This window comes from Lissotriton helveticus, chromosome 7 (genome assembly GCF_964261635.1).
Source record: "Lissotriton helveticus chromosome 7, aLisHel1.1, whole genome shotgun sequence".
NCBI lineage: Eukaryota > Metazoa > Chordata > Amphibia > Caudata > Salamandridae > Lissotriton > Lissotriton helveticus.
This window is the reverse complement of record NC_136068.1, coordinates 786,742,476-786,758,355: the sequence shown is the minus strand read 5'-3', so window position 1 is coordinate 786,758,355 and position 15,880 is coordinate 786,742,476. Positions and strand designations below refer to the sequence as shown.

The 15,880-nt window shown below is 44.3% G+C and overlaps 1 protein-coding gene across 2 annotated transcripts in view; it reads left to right on the top strand.

Annotated features, from left to right (window-relative positions):
• The window catches only part of NME5 (NME/NM23 family member 5), a 140,236-nt gene extending 129,194 nt beyond the window's left edge, over positions 1 to 11,042 (top strand). For both annotated transcript variants that reach the window (XM_078650683.1, XM_078650684.1), the window contains exons 5-6: positions 6,390 to 6,508; positions 10,895 to 11,042. In XM_078650683.1, the coding sequence (XP_078506809.1) occupies positions 6,390 to 6,508; positions 10,895 to 10,981 (206 nt within the window). In that variant the 3' untranslated portion in view covers positions 10,982 to 11,042. The remainder of the gene's footprint in view (positions 1 to 6,389; positions 6,509 to 10,894) is intronic.
• Positions 11,043 to 15,880: the final 4,838 nt, after the last annotated feature.

Sequence of the window (15,880 nt, the reverse complement as noted above, 5' to 3'; positions counted from 1 at the left end):
TGTTAAGAAGGGTTTGTTTTGGTTGGTAGAAATACATTCTTGTTAATAAAGCCTACCCCAACTACTGTGGGGCGTTTTAAATCCTGGGTTTGCGCTTCTGCAAACACTCTCAAAATATACTGCCTACTAGTATGGAGGCTCCCACACCTAATTGTCAAAAGTAGCAATTCCTATAGGCTGATTTACATACATATGATTCATTGTCTCTGTATAATATGTGTGTGATGTAAAGCATGCTGCCATCCTATATTGGTATGAGAAGCGCTATTAAACAAATGAATTTCATGTGAGAGAGGAGCTATGGAGAGATGTGGGACACTATTGGATGGTGGTAGGGAGGGACTCAGTTGAGATGGAGGTCATGAGGGGTGCTAAAAAACGTCTTTTGCACAGGGCGCCAGTGGCTCTAAAGCCGGCCCTTAAGCACCACAGGGCGAATATGATCTGATGAATTGGGATTGGCTGTGCCTTGGTGGTTCTCCAATAATCCCCTTCTATCTCATAAACATTGCTGGTGGTTGCTGTTCAAGTCCAGATCTCTGATCCAGGATGCCAGATCATTAGGGAGGCAAAGATCCCTTTCACAAGATTATAATCCTTCAAGTGGAAAATATTCTTCATCCTGGGTCTCAAGAAGCAGGTTAATTTAATATAACCTCAGGAAGAGACACTAACTTTTCTTCTTTATTTGGCTAAATCAAGCTTCTATTGTGCCTTTTAGAAAGTACATTTCATATCACAATCCTGGTGAATTAAGATTTCATGGAGGGGCTCCAAAAGGCCTTCTCCCCAGACCGGCGCCCAGCCTTCTTTGGGAGCTGGAAACAGTTACATATTTGCCAAATACCAAGTCAAGTCAAGTCAGAATTTATATAGCGCACTACATACCCAGAGGGTCTCAAGGCGCTTGAGGAAGGGGAGGGAGGTTTACTTATCGAATATCCAGGTTTTAAGCTGTTTTCTGAAGGCTAGGTGGTTTTGAGTAAGGCGGAGGTGGATGGGAAGGGAATTCCAGGTTTTGGCCGCTAAGTAGGAGAAGGATCTTCCCCCCATGGTGGCTTTATGGAAGCGCGGAACAGCGTCGAGGGCTTGGTTGGACGAACGCAGCTGGCGGGTGGGGGAGTAAAAGGAAAGGCGCGTGTTGAGACAATCAGGTCCAAGTTCGTATAGGGCTTTGTGTGCGTGGGTGAGGAGACGGAACGTTATCCTCTTGTTGACGGGGAGCCAGTGAAGGTCTTTCAGGTGGACGGAAATGTGGTCTGTGCGGGGGATGTCTAGTATGAGTCTGGCTGAAGCATTTTGGATGCGTTGGAGTTTTTTCTGCAGTTTTGCGGTGGAACCGGCGTAAAGGGTGTTTCCGTAGTCCAGACGGCTTGTAACCAGTGCGTGGGTGACAGTTTTTCTTGTTTCGGTGGGGATCCAGCGAAATGTTTTTTTGAGCATGCGTAGGATGTTGAAGCATGATGATGAGACAGCGTTGACTTGTCTGGTCATCGAGAGTGAGGAGTCCAGGATGATGCCCAGGTTCCGTGCGTGGTCCGTTGGTATGGGGGCTTTTCCTAGGGCCGTTGGCCACCAAGAGTCGTCCCAGGCGGAAGGGGCTGCACCTAAGATGAGGACTTCCGTTTTGTCCGAGTTCAGTTTCAGCCGGCTGTGTTTCATCCACTCGGCTACTTCTTTCATCCCTTCATGTAGGTTGGTTTTGGCGGTGATTGGGTCTTTGGTGAGTGAGAGGATCAGCTGAGTGTCATCAGCGTAGGAGATGATGTTGAGGTTGTGTTGACGTGCGATGTTTGCGAGGGGGCTCATGTAGACGTTGAAGAGGGTGGGGCTGAGTGATGATCCTTGCGGGACGCCGCAGATGACTTCGGTGGCGTCTGACTTAAAAGGGGGAAGGCGAACTCTCTGAGTTCTTCCAGCGAGGAACGAGATGATCCAGTCCAATGCTTTTCCTTGAATTCCGATGTTTCTGAGGCGTTGTATCAGGGTGCTATGGCAGACTGTGTCGAAGGCTGCAGAGAGGTCAAGGAGGATGAGGGCGACTGTGTCTCCGTTGTCCAGTAGTTTTCGAATGTCGTCTGTTGCTGCGATGAGGGCGGTCTCGGTGCTGTGTTTGGCTCGGAAGCCAGACTGTGAGGGGTCGAGTGATTTGTTGGTTTCGAGGAAGGCGGCGAGCTGATTGTTGATGGCTTTCTCAATGACTTTGGCAGGGAATGGGAGGAGCGAGATGGGGCGGTAGTTTTTGAGTTCGGTGGGGTCAGCTGTGGGTTTCTTCAGAAGGGCGCTGAGTTCGGCGTGTTTCCAGCTTTCTGGGAATGTGGCGGAGTTGAGAGAGCAGTTGATGACGTCTCGGAGATGGGGTGCGATGATGGAGTCTGCTTTGTTGAAGATGTGATGGGGGCATGGGTCGGTAGGGGATCCTGAGTGGATGGAGTTCATCAGGCGAATTGTGTCTTCTGTGGTGATTGGGTTCCAGTCGAAAAGGTTATTCGGAGGAGGTACAGGTTCGGAGGTGAGTGGGATGGACTGGTTTGCGGGTTGGTTGTCAAAGCTGTTATGAATGTCGGCGATTTTGTCATGGAAAAATGAGGCGAGGGAGTCGCAGAGGACTTGAGAGGGGGTGATGTCGTTTGAGCTGGCGTTGGGGTTGGTGAATTCTTTGATGATGTTGAAAAGTTCCTTGCTGTTGTGGGTGTTGTTGTCTAGTCGGTCTTTGAGCGCTGATTTCTTGGTTGTCCGGATTAGTTGGTGGTGTTTGCGGGTGGCGTTTTTGAAGGCGGCTAGGGTGATAGTGTTTGGGTCTTTTTTCCAAGTTTTCTTAAGGGAACGACAGAGCTTCTTGGATTTCTTAAGGTCATCGTTGAACCAGGGGGCGTTCTTGCTTCCTTGCTTGATTTGATGTTTTTTCAAGGGTGCTAGTTTGTCGGCGGTTTGGGTTAACCATTGTGTGAGGTTGATGGCGGCTTGGTTAGGGTTCGTTGAATAGGCAGGGGGTTTTTGAAGAAGCGATGTGGAGATCTGGTCGATGGTGATTTTGTTCCAGTTTCTTCGCAGAGTTGGTTGAGGGTGGTTGTGGATCGTGGTCTTATTGAAGATGAAGTGGATGCAACTGTGGTCCGTCCAGTGGAGGGGTGTGGTGTGAGTGAAGGAGATATACTTACTGGAAGTGAAGATAGGGTCGAGTGTGTGTCCTGCATAGTGTGTGGGGGTGTTAACAAGTTGTTTGAGTCCGAGATTGGCGAGATTATCCAGAAGGGTGGTAGTGTTCCTGTCGTTGCTCTTTTCCAGATGGAAATTGAGGTCTCCCAGTAGAATGTAGTCCTCGGAGGGGAGGGCGTGTGGGGTGATGAAGTCAGTGATATCTTCGCTGAATTTTGTACGGGGTCCTGGTGGCCTGTAGAGGAGGGTGCCTCTGAGTGTGGTCTTGGGGTCGGTGTGGATCTGGAAGTGAAGGTGTTCGGCGATAGCGAGGTTGGCTTCTGAGCTGGTTGTGACGCGGATGGTGTTCTTGTGGACGATGGCGATGCCTCCACTTGTTTGGATGGTGCGGTCCTTACGGATGATCTTATAGCCGTCCGGGATGGCTATGGTGATGTCTGGAGCTGAAGAGGCATTCATCCAGGTTTCTGTTAGGAAGGCGATGTCCGGAGAAATGGTGTCGAGTAGGTTCCAGAGGTCGATGGCGTGTTTGTGAACCGAGCGGGTGTTGAGAAGGATGCATTTCAGGTGGTTGGTGTTGGATCTCTGTTTGGTATTTGTGGGATTGGTGTGGGTCTTGATGCAGGTGAATTTGCAGGAGTGGCAGGTGAAGGGTCCATGGATGTGTCCTGGTGCTGCTTGGGCGCAGTTAGTGAGTCGGCCAGGGTTAAGTGCTAAGAGGGTGGAGGCATCGTATGTAATGCGGGAGGGGTGGGTGATGCGGGGTCCAGGGGGTCTGGCGCTGGGCGCGGTCCAGGCGCGGACGGGCGTAGACGGGCTTACCTTTGGCGCACCTTCGGCGCGACTGGGGCGCGACCGCTGGGCGTGAACGCTGCGCGTAGGTCCATCTGTCATAAATGGATGGTGGAAGGGGAGGGGCGAGGAGGGGTCAGCTGGGAGGCGGGAGCGTGGTGGGGGGACGGGCTGGGATACACAACAACGAAATGGCAGCGAGACAAAAGGGAAATGGGACGCACTTAGTAACTAGCGCTATGGCAAACAATGCTGGCAGCGGAGCGCTATAACAATTACTGCAGTTATGGATATGACAAATTACTATAGTCCCCAAAGCGCTGCTAGGCAACAAAGCTCAATATTAATGCAGGGTCAGATTAAATGAGGCACCAAAACGCTGCTTTGCAGAGTGTAGTATTAAATTATTTCAGGCCCCGAAACGCTGCTTGCAAAACAGAGCGCTAAGTTTATAAGATTCAAGGCACGTTCAGCAAAGCGCTACGATACCAGTCGGAAGGGCAGGAGAGGAGCGACCGTCTCTGATGGGGTCAGGAATAGTCACAGCAAAGGATCGGTCGGGTCAGCTCTTCACTTCCAGTGGGAGGAGGGGTCAGCTGGGAGGCGGGAGCGTGGTGGGGGGACGGGCTGGGATACACAACAACGAAATGGCAGCGAGCCAAAAGGGAAATGGGACGCACTTAGTAACTAGCGCTATGCCAAACAATGCTGGCAGCGGAGCGCTATAACAATTACTGCAGTTATGGATATGACAAATTACTTCAGTCCCCAAAGCGCTGCTAGGCAACAAAGCGCAATATTAATGCAGGGTCCGATTAAATGAGGCACCAAAACGCTGCTTTGCAGAGTGTAGTATTAAATTATTTCAGGCCCCGAAACGCTGCTTGCAAAACAGAGCGCTAAGTTTATAAGATTCAAGGCACGTTCAGCAAAGCGCTACGATACCAGTCGGAAGGGCAGGAGGGGAGCGACCGTCTCTGATAGGGTCAGGAATGGTCACAGCAAAGGATCGGTCGGGTCAGCTCTTCACTTCCAGTGGGAGGAGGGGTCAGCTGGGAGGCGGGGGCGTGGTGGGGGGACGGGCTGGGATACACAACAACGAAATGGCAGCGTACACACCTGTGCCGCAGTGCAGCTTATACTGGTGCACCCAGCAAAGTTGGGGACAGTGCACCCGATTAATAAAAACAATGCCCTGTCCCGTGAGTACTAAATTATACAAAAAGGGATTAATGGAATGCTTGAATTAATCTCGCCACTGTCAGTTACTAGGAGCCACATCCCAGTCCATCATTAGTTTGCACCCCATGCCACCTCAGTAAGGGATGTTGCCCCAGAGTAATTACCAGTGGCTGAGTTTAATTCCAGCATTCCATCGATCACTTTTTGTATACTTCAGTGTGTCACCCTAAGTGGGAAGAGTATGCCCAGACGTGGGTGCCTTGCACATTGTGTCCCTGGATCAAAGCTATTCCTGGCAGATGAGCCCAAGTCTGGGCAAAACTTGCCCTACCTAGGTTTCCAGTGTTCCGGTTCATGGAGGTCCTGAGCTGACAGTTTTGACTGGACGGTTCCCATTGGAGAAGGGTCAACACTGATTTGCATATGGTTGGGTCGAAACTGAGGTGACATGGTGTACAAAATAACAATTGACTGGGATGCGACCTAACTATTTGCCAGTGGCTGCGATTAATTCGAAAACTAAGTTTGACAGTTCTGAAATCTCTGCCCCCTCTTTAAGAGGGAGCACGGACCCCCTACCCCCTCTTTCCGGTGAAGTGTGTGACTTCGCTCACCTGCAGGTGTTTTCCTGAGTAGTCTCTTGATCCCCTATGCTTACTCTAAACTGCACCCTCAGGGGGCACGCTGACTGTGCGCACCTAACATGTGGTTCCCAATGAGTGAGCGTCTCAACAGCTGTTTTGCTTCTACTACTGCATCCATAATGGGTGCAAATGCATTCCCTTACTTGGAAGGGTATGCCACGTACAAATGTGATAACACCCCCTTGCTATTCTGTGGGTTGGCAGGTCTGCCATCTTTAATATTTAAACTGCTTCTCTCATATTATGAGCTTTGATTTCCTTAAGGTTAAGTTGCATTGAATTAAAGATTTTCGTTTTGTCTGTTTTTCTTCTGCCTGCGCTCTTTCAGCTAAATACGTGCGTGCTTCCTTGTGCTCCTTGATGTTTAAAGAAAAACCAGCTTAACAAAGCTTAAATAATACAAGACGCCATCATTAGGATCAAATAAAACATGGCGGTTAGCAGAATGAAAGAAGCTCCTCTCTTCTCCGCTTCCCGAACTCACAAATGACAAATCTGTGATTTAATAAAGCAAAGAACACATTTTTGTATTTACTGGTGCCAAGAATTAAAAGCCTTTTTTCTTTTTTGCATAAGTGGAGCCAATTAACAAGCGTTTCTCTTTTTTTTCAGTGATTATTGAACCAATTCCAGTTGGGCAAGCTGCCAAAGACTACCTGAGCCTCTTTGTAAATCCTACACTGCTGGCTGGCCTGACGGCGCTGTGCAAACATAAGCCTGCTGATCCAATTGTATGTATCTCATGTGTTCTGCAGGTGCATAGGCTCTGTTCTTATTTCCTTCCGATGATGTTCTTTTCGTGAAGTTGGGGGGTGGAGGGGGGCGGCACAGGGACTTAGCTACCATTGTTTCTGTGGCACTGGGGCCCAGAGCTCTGCGGGGCTCTTTGAACGCTGACAACGGCTGTATTTTCCTTCCCGGCAACTGTAAAAGAGGCCATTTTCATGCTTACACTGTGGCTACGGGCATCCTTGCAGCGCTACTGTTGGGGGTAAAGGTCTATCTATTGCCCGGTATGCCAGCTGATACATAGGGCAGCATGGAAGGACCTCCTCTTCTGTTTATCTTGAGCAAGTTTCTGTAACCCTGCTGTGATTCAGCCCCTTCTTTTCCGTTCCACAGTTCTCCTCCAGGTCTTTTGGGGGTAAAGTGCGCTTAAGTGTTTACATCACTTCTGCGAGTGTTGTTTTTTTGTATTAAGGGTTCTCACATCCTTAACAGTTCGTCATCATCTCAGGTGCCATTTTATAGGACAAGTTGATGTTAGATTTGCAGTTGGTCCTCCTCTGCATGCCCCCTTAGAAAAAAAGCATGGCCACCAATAGATATGGTAAAGTAACTTAAATGAGTGATCATTGTATCTGAACGGCAAAACACTGACTGGTGTAGAAACACAATTATATATCATATTGATTTTATAGGGCCAGCCATTCTTCAAATATTCCCCACTGAACCCTTATGGTGTTGATGGGAAATGAGAATCATAAAGAAGTTGATCGGTTTTGTTTGGCTGCCCTGTTACATCAGGCAAACAGTCCTGTTCTCGGAAATCACAAAACGTCTCGGAAATCACAATACGCTTACAAGGGTACAGATTTACTAAACAATATTGATCCATATTTCCTACAATCACATGACGGGGACCTTGTAAATAAGTACTTGGATACCATAAAATCTTTGGCTGCCTGTTTGGTTAATGACTGGCAGAAGAAATCTATGAAAGTAATGCTGCTTAGTTCAATTGACCGCCGGGATGCTTCCGGGTTACTATGCGCTCTATAAATCCGCATTCATTCATTCAAAAAGAGTAGATGGTCACAGTGAATTGATGAACAAAAGTTAAGGAAGTTTTTAAAAGACTATCAAAGACGCCTCTGTTTTTTGCAGACTGCAAAAACAGTATCAAAATAGAATTAGACATAATTAGTCAATATTGAATAAGGAGAATTGGGAGGAAGTGGTCAGCACTTCTACGAAAAGTTGTTACATTTTTTGGAGGATGGTAAGATATGGTACCTAGGGAATGATACACATAAAGATAGTATGGTGCCTCAGAAAACATGAGAAGAGTTTACTTTATTTAAGGAAAAGCGAGACATTGCCCCCAAGGTTATTAGCCCTCAAGATGATGAGGCCCTAGCGCTCTTTTTTTGTTTAATCAGTAAAAGATACATTAACTAAAATCAGGTTCACTCGAGCCGCAGGTCCCGAAGATCTACCAGCAATAACAGCAATATTAACTAAATCTAATTTGGGCAGGTGTATAAAATTTATCTCTGAGGCATATAAAGCTTTTACAGTTACAGATGTTTACCCTTCAAATTGGAAAGGGGATTATATTAAGTCCTTACATAAAAAGGGTGACCCTGTGGCTCCCACAAACTACAAGCTAATCAGCCTTACAGATGTAGGGGCGAAGATATATGAAAAAATACTATTGCGTAGTCTTAGAATATAGATTGAAGAGGGGAATTTGATTCCAGTAGTGCAGGGCAGTTTCAAAGAAGGTCATTCTACTATTGATCATTGCTTTAGCCTTTGGGCAATTATTCGTTAAGCCATTTAAGTGGGGGTAGTGTTTTACACTTGTTTTGTTGATTTTCGAACAGTATCCAACCAGGTAAACAATGAAACATTGTGGTCAAAATTAAAAATTATGGAAATCCCTGGAGATATTTTAGAAATTTTGAGAGAAAGCCACACAAATAATTGGGCCAGAGTAACAGTGGACGAAGGGGAGGGGAGTGGTCTCTGAAAGAACGTTAATATAGAGAATTCTTTGCGCCTGGGGTGTGTGTTGGTCCCAGCACTTTTCACATTATATTTAGCTAATCTGCCTCAAAGACAGGCAAAACATTCATGTTCACCAAAACCAAGGGGCCGTCCATCCCGCGACTTCTTTATGCAGATGATTTAATAATCTTGTACAAAATTTACATGGGCCTTAAAATAAAATTAACGGGATTCAAGCAGTATTGTGTAAGTTATAATTTAGTAATACATAATGATAAAACCAAAATTATGATAGTTGGCAAAAAGAACAGATGGACAATTGGGAATACTCCAGTTGAGGAAGTAACAGAATACAAGTACTTGGGGCTAACTTTTAGTAGATCTGTTTCTTGAAGTTTGCACATTGAGATAATTAAACTTAAAGCATTCTCAACCATCTGAGGTTTGAGCACAGTGAGATGGTTCCCACACAATTTGATTTGATTTGATGCGGATTTATATAGCGCAAATTGTTGCCCGGAGGCGTCCAAGCGCTGAGAATACCAGGTCCGACAGAGGGGGGGAGGCACGGGAAAAAAGGGGGGAGTTTAGGTTGAATGAAACAGGAAGGTTTTCAATTGCAATGCGTCGAGGGCCTGGCAATTTCTGTACAGGGAGGAGGCTCTGGGTTCGAGTGGATTCCAAAAATGGGTAAAGATGGAAGGTCTGTGTTTAAAGAATGTGCTTTCCCTTCCGAAATGTTCAATGGTCGAAGCAATCAGGATGGAATCTGGGTTGAAACCATGGTCAGGGAATGCTCTTGTTCACTGCATGAGATTTTGGGATAAATAAATACAGGCTGAGCATCCAAATGTAGCAACCGTATGTAGATATGAAATAATACAAAGTGATCTTAGATGGGCCAAAGAGGTTAAATAGTTGTTCCAAGACATGGCACAAATTCTACAAATAAACAACTATAGTGCTGTGCTCCCTACCGCCCTTTCAAAGGATGAATTAATGAAGCTGGGGATGTTGGTTTGGAGAAAAAAAAGATCTGGTGTATCTAAGACAAAAACCCTCTGCAACTGATTTATCTGAATCCTGAGAATCCAATACTCCCTTTCAGTTTTTGCATGGGTTGCCCAATCGTGCAATGAGCAATACAGCTTTAAGGTTCAAAATTGGTCTTCATCCACTCCAATCGCACCTTGCCAGGATAGCATCTTTTAAGAACTCAGAAGGATTATGTAGTAATGGGTTTAATAGACAATTAATGACTTTAAATGTTATATTGGACTGTCTTTGCTTTTTAAATGTATGCTGTAACATTTTAAAATCTATTTTTCTTTTAAATATAATGTAAGGACTAGCAGCTGGATTCATCAAGCCGAAAACGGCTCGCAAAGGGCCAGATTCTGAGAATCTGGCCCTTTGCGAGTGCAATTTTTGCATTTGGGATTCATCATCCCAAATGCAAAAATCGCTAATTGCGAAATCGCATATTTGCGAGGAATTATATTTAAGGAATCTCTATTTGAGAATCCTTAAATGCAATTCATTAACCATTTTCTATTTGCGAATTCGCTATTTCTTGGCGCTATTTACCACGAAGTCAGACTTCGTGGTAAATAGCGAAAACTGGTGGTATGTTACACACACACATGTCCTTTGGACATGTGTGTGCGCAACACCTGGCTACATTTGCTTTTCAAGGGTGCTACAGGGTGTCCTTTGGACACCCCTGGCACCCTTGAAATCGCATCCTTATTTGCGATTAGCAATTTGCTAATCGTAAATAAGGAAGATGTAGGAATCGCAATATTTTTTGCAATTCCCGAATGAATCCCGTTTTGCAAGTCCTTAATAGCGATTCCTTAATAATCGCTATTAAGGACTCGCAAAACGGGACAATGATGAATCTAGCTGTAGATCTGCAGCTAGAGTTTTCCTGTTTCGTATGCAATACATGGATGTAGTCTATGCACTGGCAAGGTTTCTAATGGTTTTTAAAGATGTTGTGAAAGTGTCAAGTGTTTTATAATTATTTAATAATCTCTTGGTATTTTTTGCCATTTTGTATATTTAAGGTTATTATAATATTTTGTTTTACTAATTTGTTTTAATTATCTGATTTAAGGGACATTGTCGCACATAAACTTACATTTATGACATTATTACTACTTATGCACACAAAGGAGAAATTGTACATATGATTTTTTTCATTTCTGATGGCAGCTGTTGAAGGAGCGTATTTTAGAAACAGTTTTTTGTAAGTTCTCCTCTGGAATGTAATATAAATGTGTAAATGTATTATCTCTCTTGAAGATACTTTTAAGCAATAACTGTGTGAGGTTCCATAACTCAAAGTGATAATATCCTTACATTTTTCTTTTACGATGCAGACATGGCTTGCGAATTGGTTACTCAAGAACAACCCAAACAAACCAGATGTGCTGGATAAAATGATTGTAGAAGAACCTCAGGAATAAATATTCAATGAAAATATGCTATCTTTTTATTTGTGATGATTAAATAAAACATAATTTTATATATTTGTGTTATTCATTATTACATTACATTTGAAGACGTTTTCATACTTATTAAAGACAATTATCAGGAATTTATTATGTTTGGGTTCCAGTTTTGTTCATACTAAAGTTTGTTTAAAAAACAACTTGGGTCGCATACTTTCAACTGGTGTTATAACTGTTTCTTTTGGTACATATGCTAATTCTATCGTTTGCCTATTTTTGAATGCAAAACAATATCCCTCCTTGTACTCAACAGTAGCTTGAGTATAAATGTTCAGCCAATAGAATATAAATAACCAGTAAAAAAGGCAAGATTACCCCATCTTTAGACATACTTAATATGATACTAAGGAGAAGTCATAATGGCTGGAATACCTGTTTGTGCACTGTTTCTTGATGGATCTGAAGTGATAGTTTGTGCCATGTAGACCATCCCACCTGACCTTGATGATTCAGATGATTTCCTAAGTAAGACCTGTGTCTTTTGCGGACCACAATAAATCTATCTGATATATTTTCCCAGCAGTAAGAGGAAATTGCTAAAATTGACTAAAATGCTCAGCCCCAAGACAAGAAGGTCAAGAGACGCTAACAATCTGGTACTAGAAAGCCCATGGATAATGTACATGATGAGCTTGTCATGTAGGATGAGAGGACACAAGCAACTAACCATCATTTCAAGGACCAAGAATCATATTCTAAAGTGCTGGCCTCTGCTGTGTTTCTAATACTGGGTGTTGTGATTCCAGATACATTCAATAAGACCTGCTGAAGGCTTTCAAGGTTTCCTGGCAAAAGGAGACTGCAGTTAAAGGAAAGTGGAGAGACTTAGGGCCTTATTTAGATTTTGTACAGATCGGATCCTGCCGAGGCTTTTTCCGCGGTCTTCACACCCACTGACTTGGCTTTCCACCAACCCTATTTAGACGTTGGCTATTGCATAGATGAAGGACTGCCATGGTCCTTCCGTCACCTTCAGGAAATCTCGAAGCGCTGACGACAGGATAGGCAAAAGCGTCTGTTGGAAGGAGGACTGCCAGTTTCTCCACTGTGCCAATCAGGATGTGCATGCCCTCCGAAGCTACTGTGGCGGTAAACCTTCACACCTGAGTTGGCAGAATGGAACACATACCCTTTGCCGCCATGGATCTGATCCTACACGTCCTGCCTCTGCTGCTGGCTGATCACGATGCAAACCATCACTGTCGTCACCCGCACTGAAGGTAATCTTCCCCATTGCTTGTTACCTTATTCACTTGGCTGTTCATATATGCCCAGGACTCCTGGATTATTAAATTAATGACCCAAGCAATAGCATACCAATGTGTAATGCATATGTCTCTAATATTTACGTTTAAGAAATTTAAAGTAACACAATGTATTCATAAATTAGTGCCAGTTGCCTTTCAAAAAAGGACACTTGCACAAAAAAGGATAGCAAGTAAAGAAATAAAAACTCACCATACAGGTGTGTGCAAATAAAGGAAGAAAATTGACACAATAAAAACATATACATCACATACCATTGAGATACATGCTATGTAATCGCAAGTAGAAATTGCACTAGACAAGCTGTAACCCTCACCTCATAGATTACCTAGAAAATCAACGACCGTCTAGAATTTGATGCACTCTACATATTCATCCATGTAACATTTCCTTTTGTGTAGTGCAAGTCCTGTATTGTGTACAACTTGACTTTGCACATAACAAGGTGCAATGAATATGTGTACATACTTATCAGTAATCAAGTGAAACAAACACACCTGTAGTAAAATGTCCTTAAATATCCTTTAAATAACATCTATTTATTGGTGCAAGGGTCCACTACTAAGTTGAATGCCTGCACCAAAATTCAAATGACCATCACATACCATATGAACCAGTGTATGCAATTAAAATAGTAGACATTTAAAAAGTATGTAGTAGTGCTGGCCATCATGCTAAAGAAGAATATGTACTACACATTTTACACTGAAACATTGCTAGGAATCAAACAATCGCAAAGGAATATTAGTGCCAGGACAAACTTGCTGAAAAGAAAAAATGGGATTTATTTGCAGTGAGATCACTCTCATAACTTGTTTTAAACAAGGCAAATGCCAGTCCAAATTGTTTCAACAAAGTCCTGTGCACAGGTGTGCTGTGGCAATCTGCTTGCCTCTGTTGCACTGACAGTGAATACCTGGGAAGGGGTATATAATAGGCAGATCATGCACATCAAAGATATTTCTTGGGAGGGAAGTGTTTGGGTTTGGTAGGGGTGCCCTTGGGTTTGGAAGAGGTGGTCTTGGGTCTGGAGGGGGGTGGGGGGTTTGAGGGTGGTTTGGGGTTTATGACTGGGTGGTTTTGAGAGGGGTGGTCTTTCTTTTGGAATAGGGGCTTTTGCCTTTTTTAGAGGCACCTTGGGATGGGTCCTGTCTTTTGAGGGGTAAGTTGCATGTGGAATGGACAGGTTGGGGGTTAAAGGGATGGGTTGGGTGTGGATAGGTGTGCACAATTGTGAGGGGTGGGTGTGGTGTGACAGGGCTCAGGGCAATGGCAAACAGAAGACTCACTTGAAAAATGAGTAGGATGGTCGGGAGGGAGTTAAAGGGAGTGGAAGTATCTGTTGTGTATGTGTCTGTTGAGGGTACAGGTGTCTGTGGGCCTGGTGTATGTCGTGAACATTTGGGTGTGTCTTTCTGTGTTGGTGTGTGTTGTATGGGTAAGTGTGGGTGTTTCTGTACTGTGGGTGTGTTCTGTGGAGGTGCTGGGTGTGGTTGTGATGAATGTGGCTGTGCTGGTGGGTGAGGTGTCTGGGGTGTGCTTGTTGTTAATGTGACTGTGGTGGTGGGTGCAGTGTCTGTGGTTATGTTGGGGTGGTGGATGTGTGTGTGTGGTGGTGAGTGCGGTGTCTGGAGTGTGATTGCGGTGGTGGATGTGTCTGTGGTGGTGGGTGCAGTGCCTGCAGGTGTTGTGGTGGTTCAGGTGTCTGAAGGTGGGTGCAGCGTCTGTTGTTGTGCTGGGGGTGGTTGATGTGTCTGGTGGTGGGTGCAGTGCCTGTGGTTGCGCTGGGGTAGGGGTGGTGTCTGGATGCACACCTGTGTTTTTTGTGTTTTTTTCTGTTGTTTGTGTTTATGCGTGGGTGTGCTGCATGTGTCTGTGAGTGGATGCGTGAAAAGGTGTATGTGTGCTTGGGACAGGTCTGGGAATAGGACATTTGGATGGGTGGGAGGTGAGGCACAAGGTTGGGATGGTTGAGAGGCTATCGTCAGTAAGGAGGCTAAACCTTGAAAAGACCTCTGTAGGACAGACATAGCACTCATTATGCCGTCCATGTAGGCTACCATTTGTTGCAATTGGCAGCCATGCCTCTGGATGGCAAACAGTAGTGCAGTCTGGCTTACAGAGATATTCCTGAGGAGGTCAATAGCTTCCTCGCTCAGTGCTGTCAGGGTGACAGGGACAGGGGCCTGGAGCGAAGGAGAGGCCATGCCTTTTAGGGGGTTGTATTTGGCCAACTTGGGGAGATGGTACTCTTGATGGCGGACAAGGATGCAGGTATAACAGATGCAGTAGGGTCTGCCACCACTAGGGAATAGGGAGTGCTCATTGAGGAAGTTTTCGAAGAAGATGTAGAGTTGCTGGTGGCCTCCATTGCACTCCCTTCACCCATCGAGCCATTGGGTCCCTCGATGCCGGTGGTGTCAGCACTGGGAATACTGTAGTCAACTGTTTCCCTGCAGTTGTTGGCACCTTCTCCTTCACCTGCCCCACATGATGCTGAAATGACATACAATAGTTTTATTGAATCTGTGTAAACAGAACTCATCATCACTTTGATCACAAAACAGTTTCCAAGATTTCAGACTTCACCTGCTTCAAGGCTCTCAAACTTTGCTTCAACATTAGAATAAGCTCATGCATGTATGCAACATAAAACATTTGGTCACAGTTATGTCATTCTCCATGATAGCTCCTATAGCATGTATGATCTTCTCTCTTATCCATCAATATGTATCTCTCGGAACTGTTTCACACCTCTGAATGGTTGGCTTTTATAGCTTAAAACAGTGAACTGATATAACCAAAAAGGATATCAACCACATATACCTTTGTACAATGTGTTCTCATGGCCCTAAAATATGCATACTGTTCATTCTCAAAAAGTAAAATATGAATAAATGTGTGTCAACAAATACTGCAAAGTTGTACCAATATTACCATAAGCTAAAAGCAGGTTACCTTTGTTTGGGCATTTCCCAATGATAACACTTACTCCAAGTTCCTAAAGTATATGTTAATTATCAAAAATTATACATGAATTCTGTACTGAAGTAGGTTAGCAATTTATCACATACTATGTAGCTACCTAGGCTGTTTGAAGACAGTCCTAAACAAAGATTTGGGTGATTGACAAATGGCTTCTATAGCATAAGTAAATACATATCCCTTGAAACATTTCTAATCACTGTAGTGCAACATTTTTAGAACATCGCAGCAGTTTTTACATACCCTTATTCCTATATAATATTTACTTCAAACACTCACATATAAATCACAACATATTACACTTTGATGCGTTTTAACAATTGCCTAATGGGTCATGAGTTTGTCCTGATTTTAATTTTTCTGATGGGATACTCCTGCAAACATGTGATGGACTTTTCATCTTGTAAAATCCCTTTAAGGTTGCCATTTATCTCATTCATTGCTACACCATCTGGACATGACAATGGACATTGAGAAATTCTTGAGGGTGTGTGTGTTACATGTCACCAATGTGTACACATTCCTGTCTGTGTTTCCACAACAATTGTATGCCAATCACAATTATTTGTCACAGACTGCCTTACCTACACATCTATGTGAAGG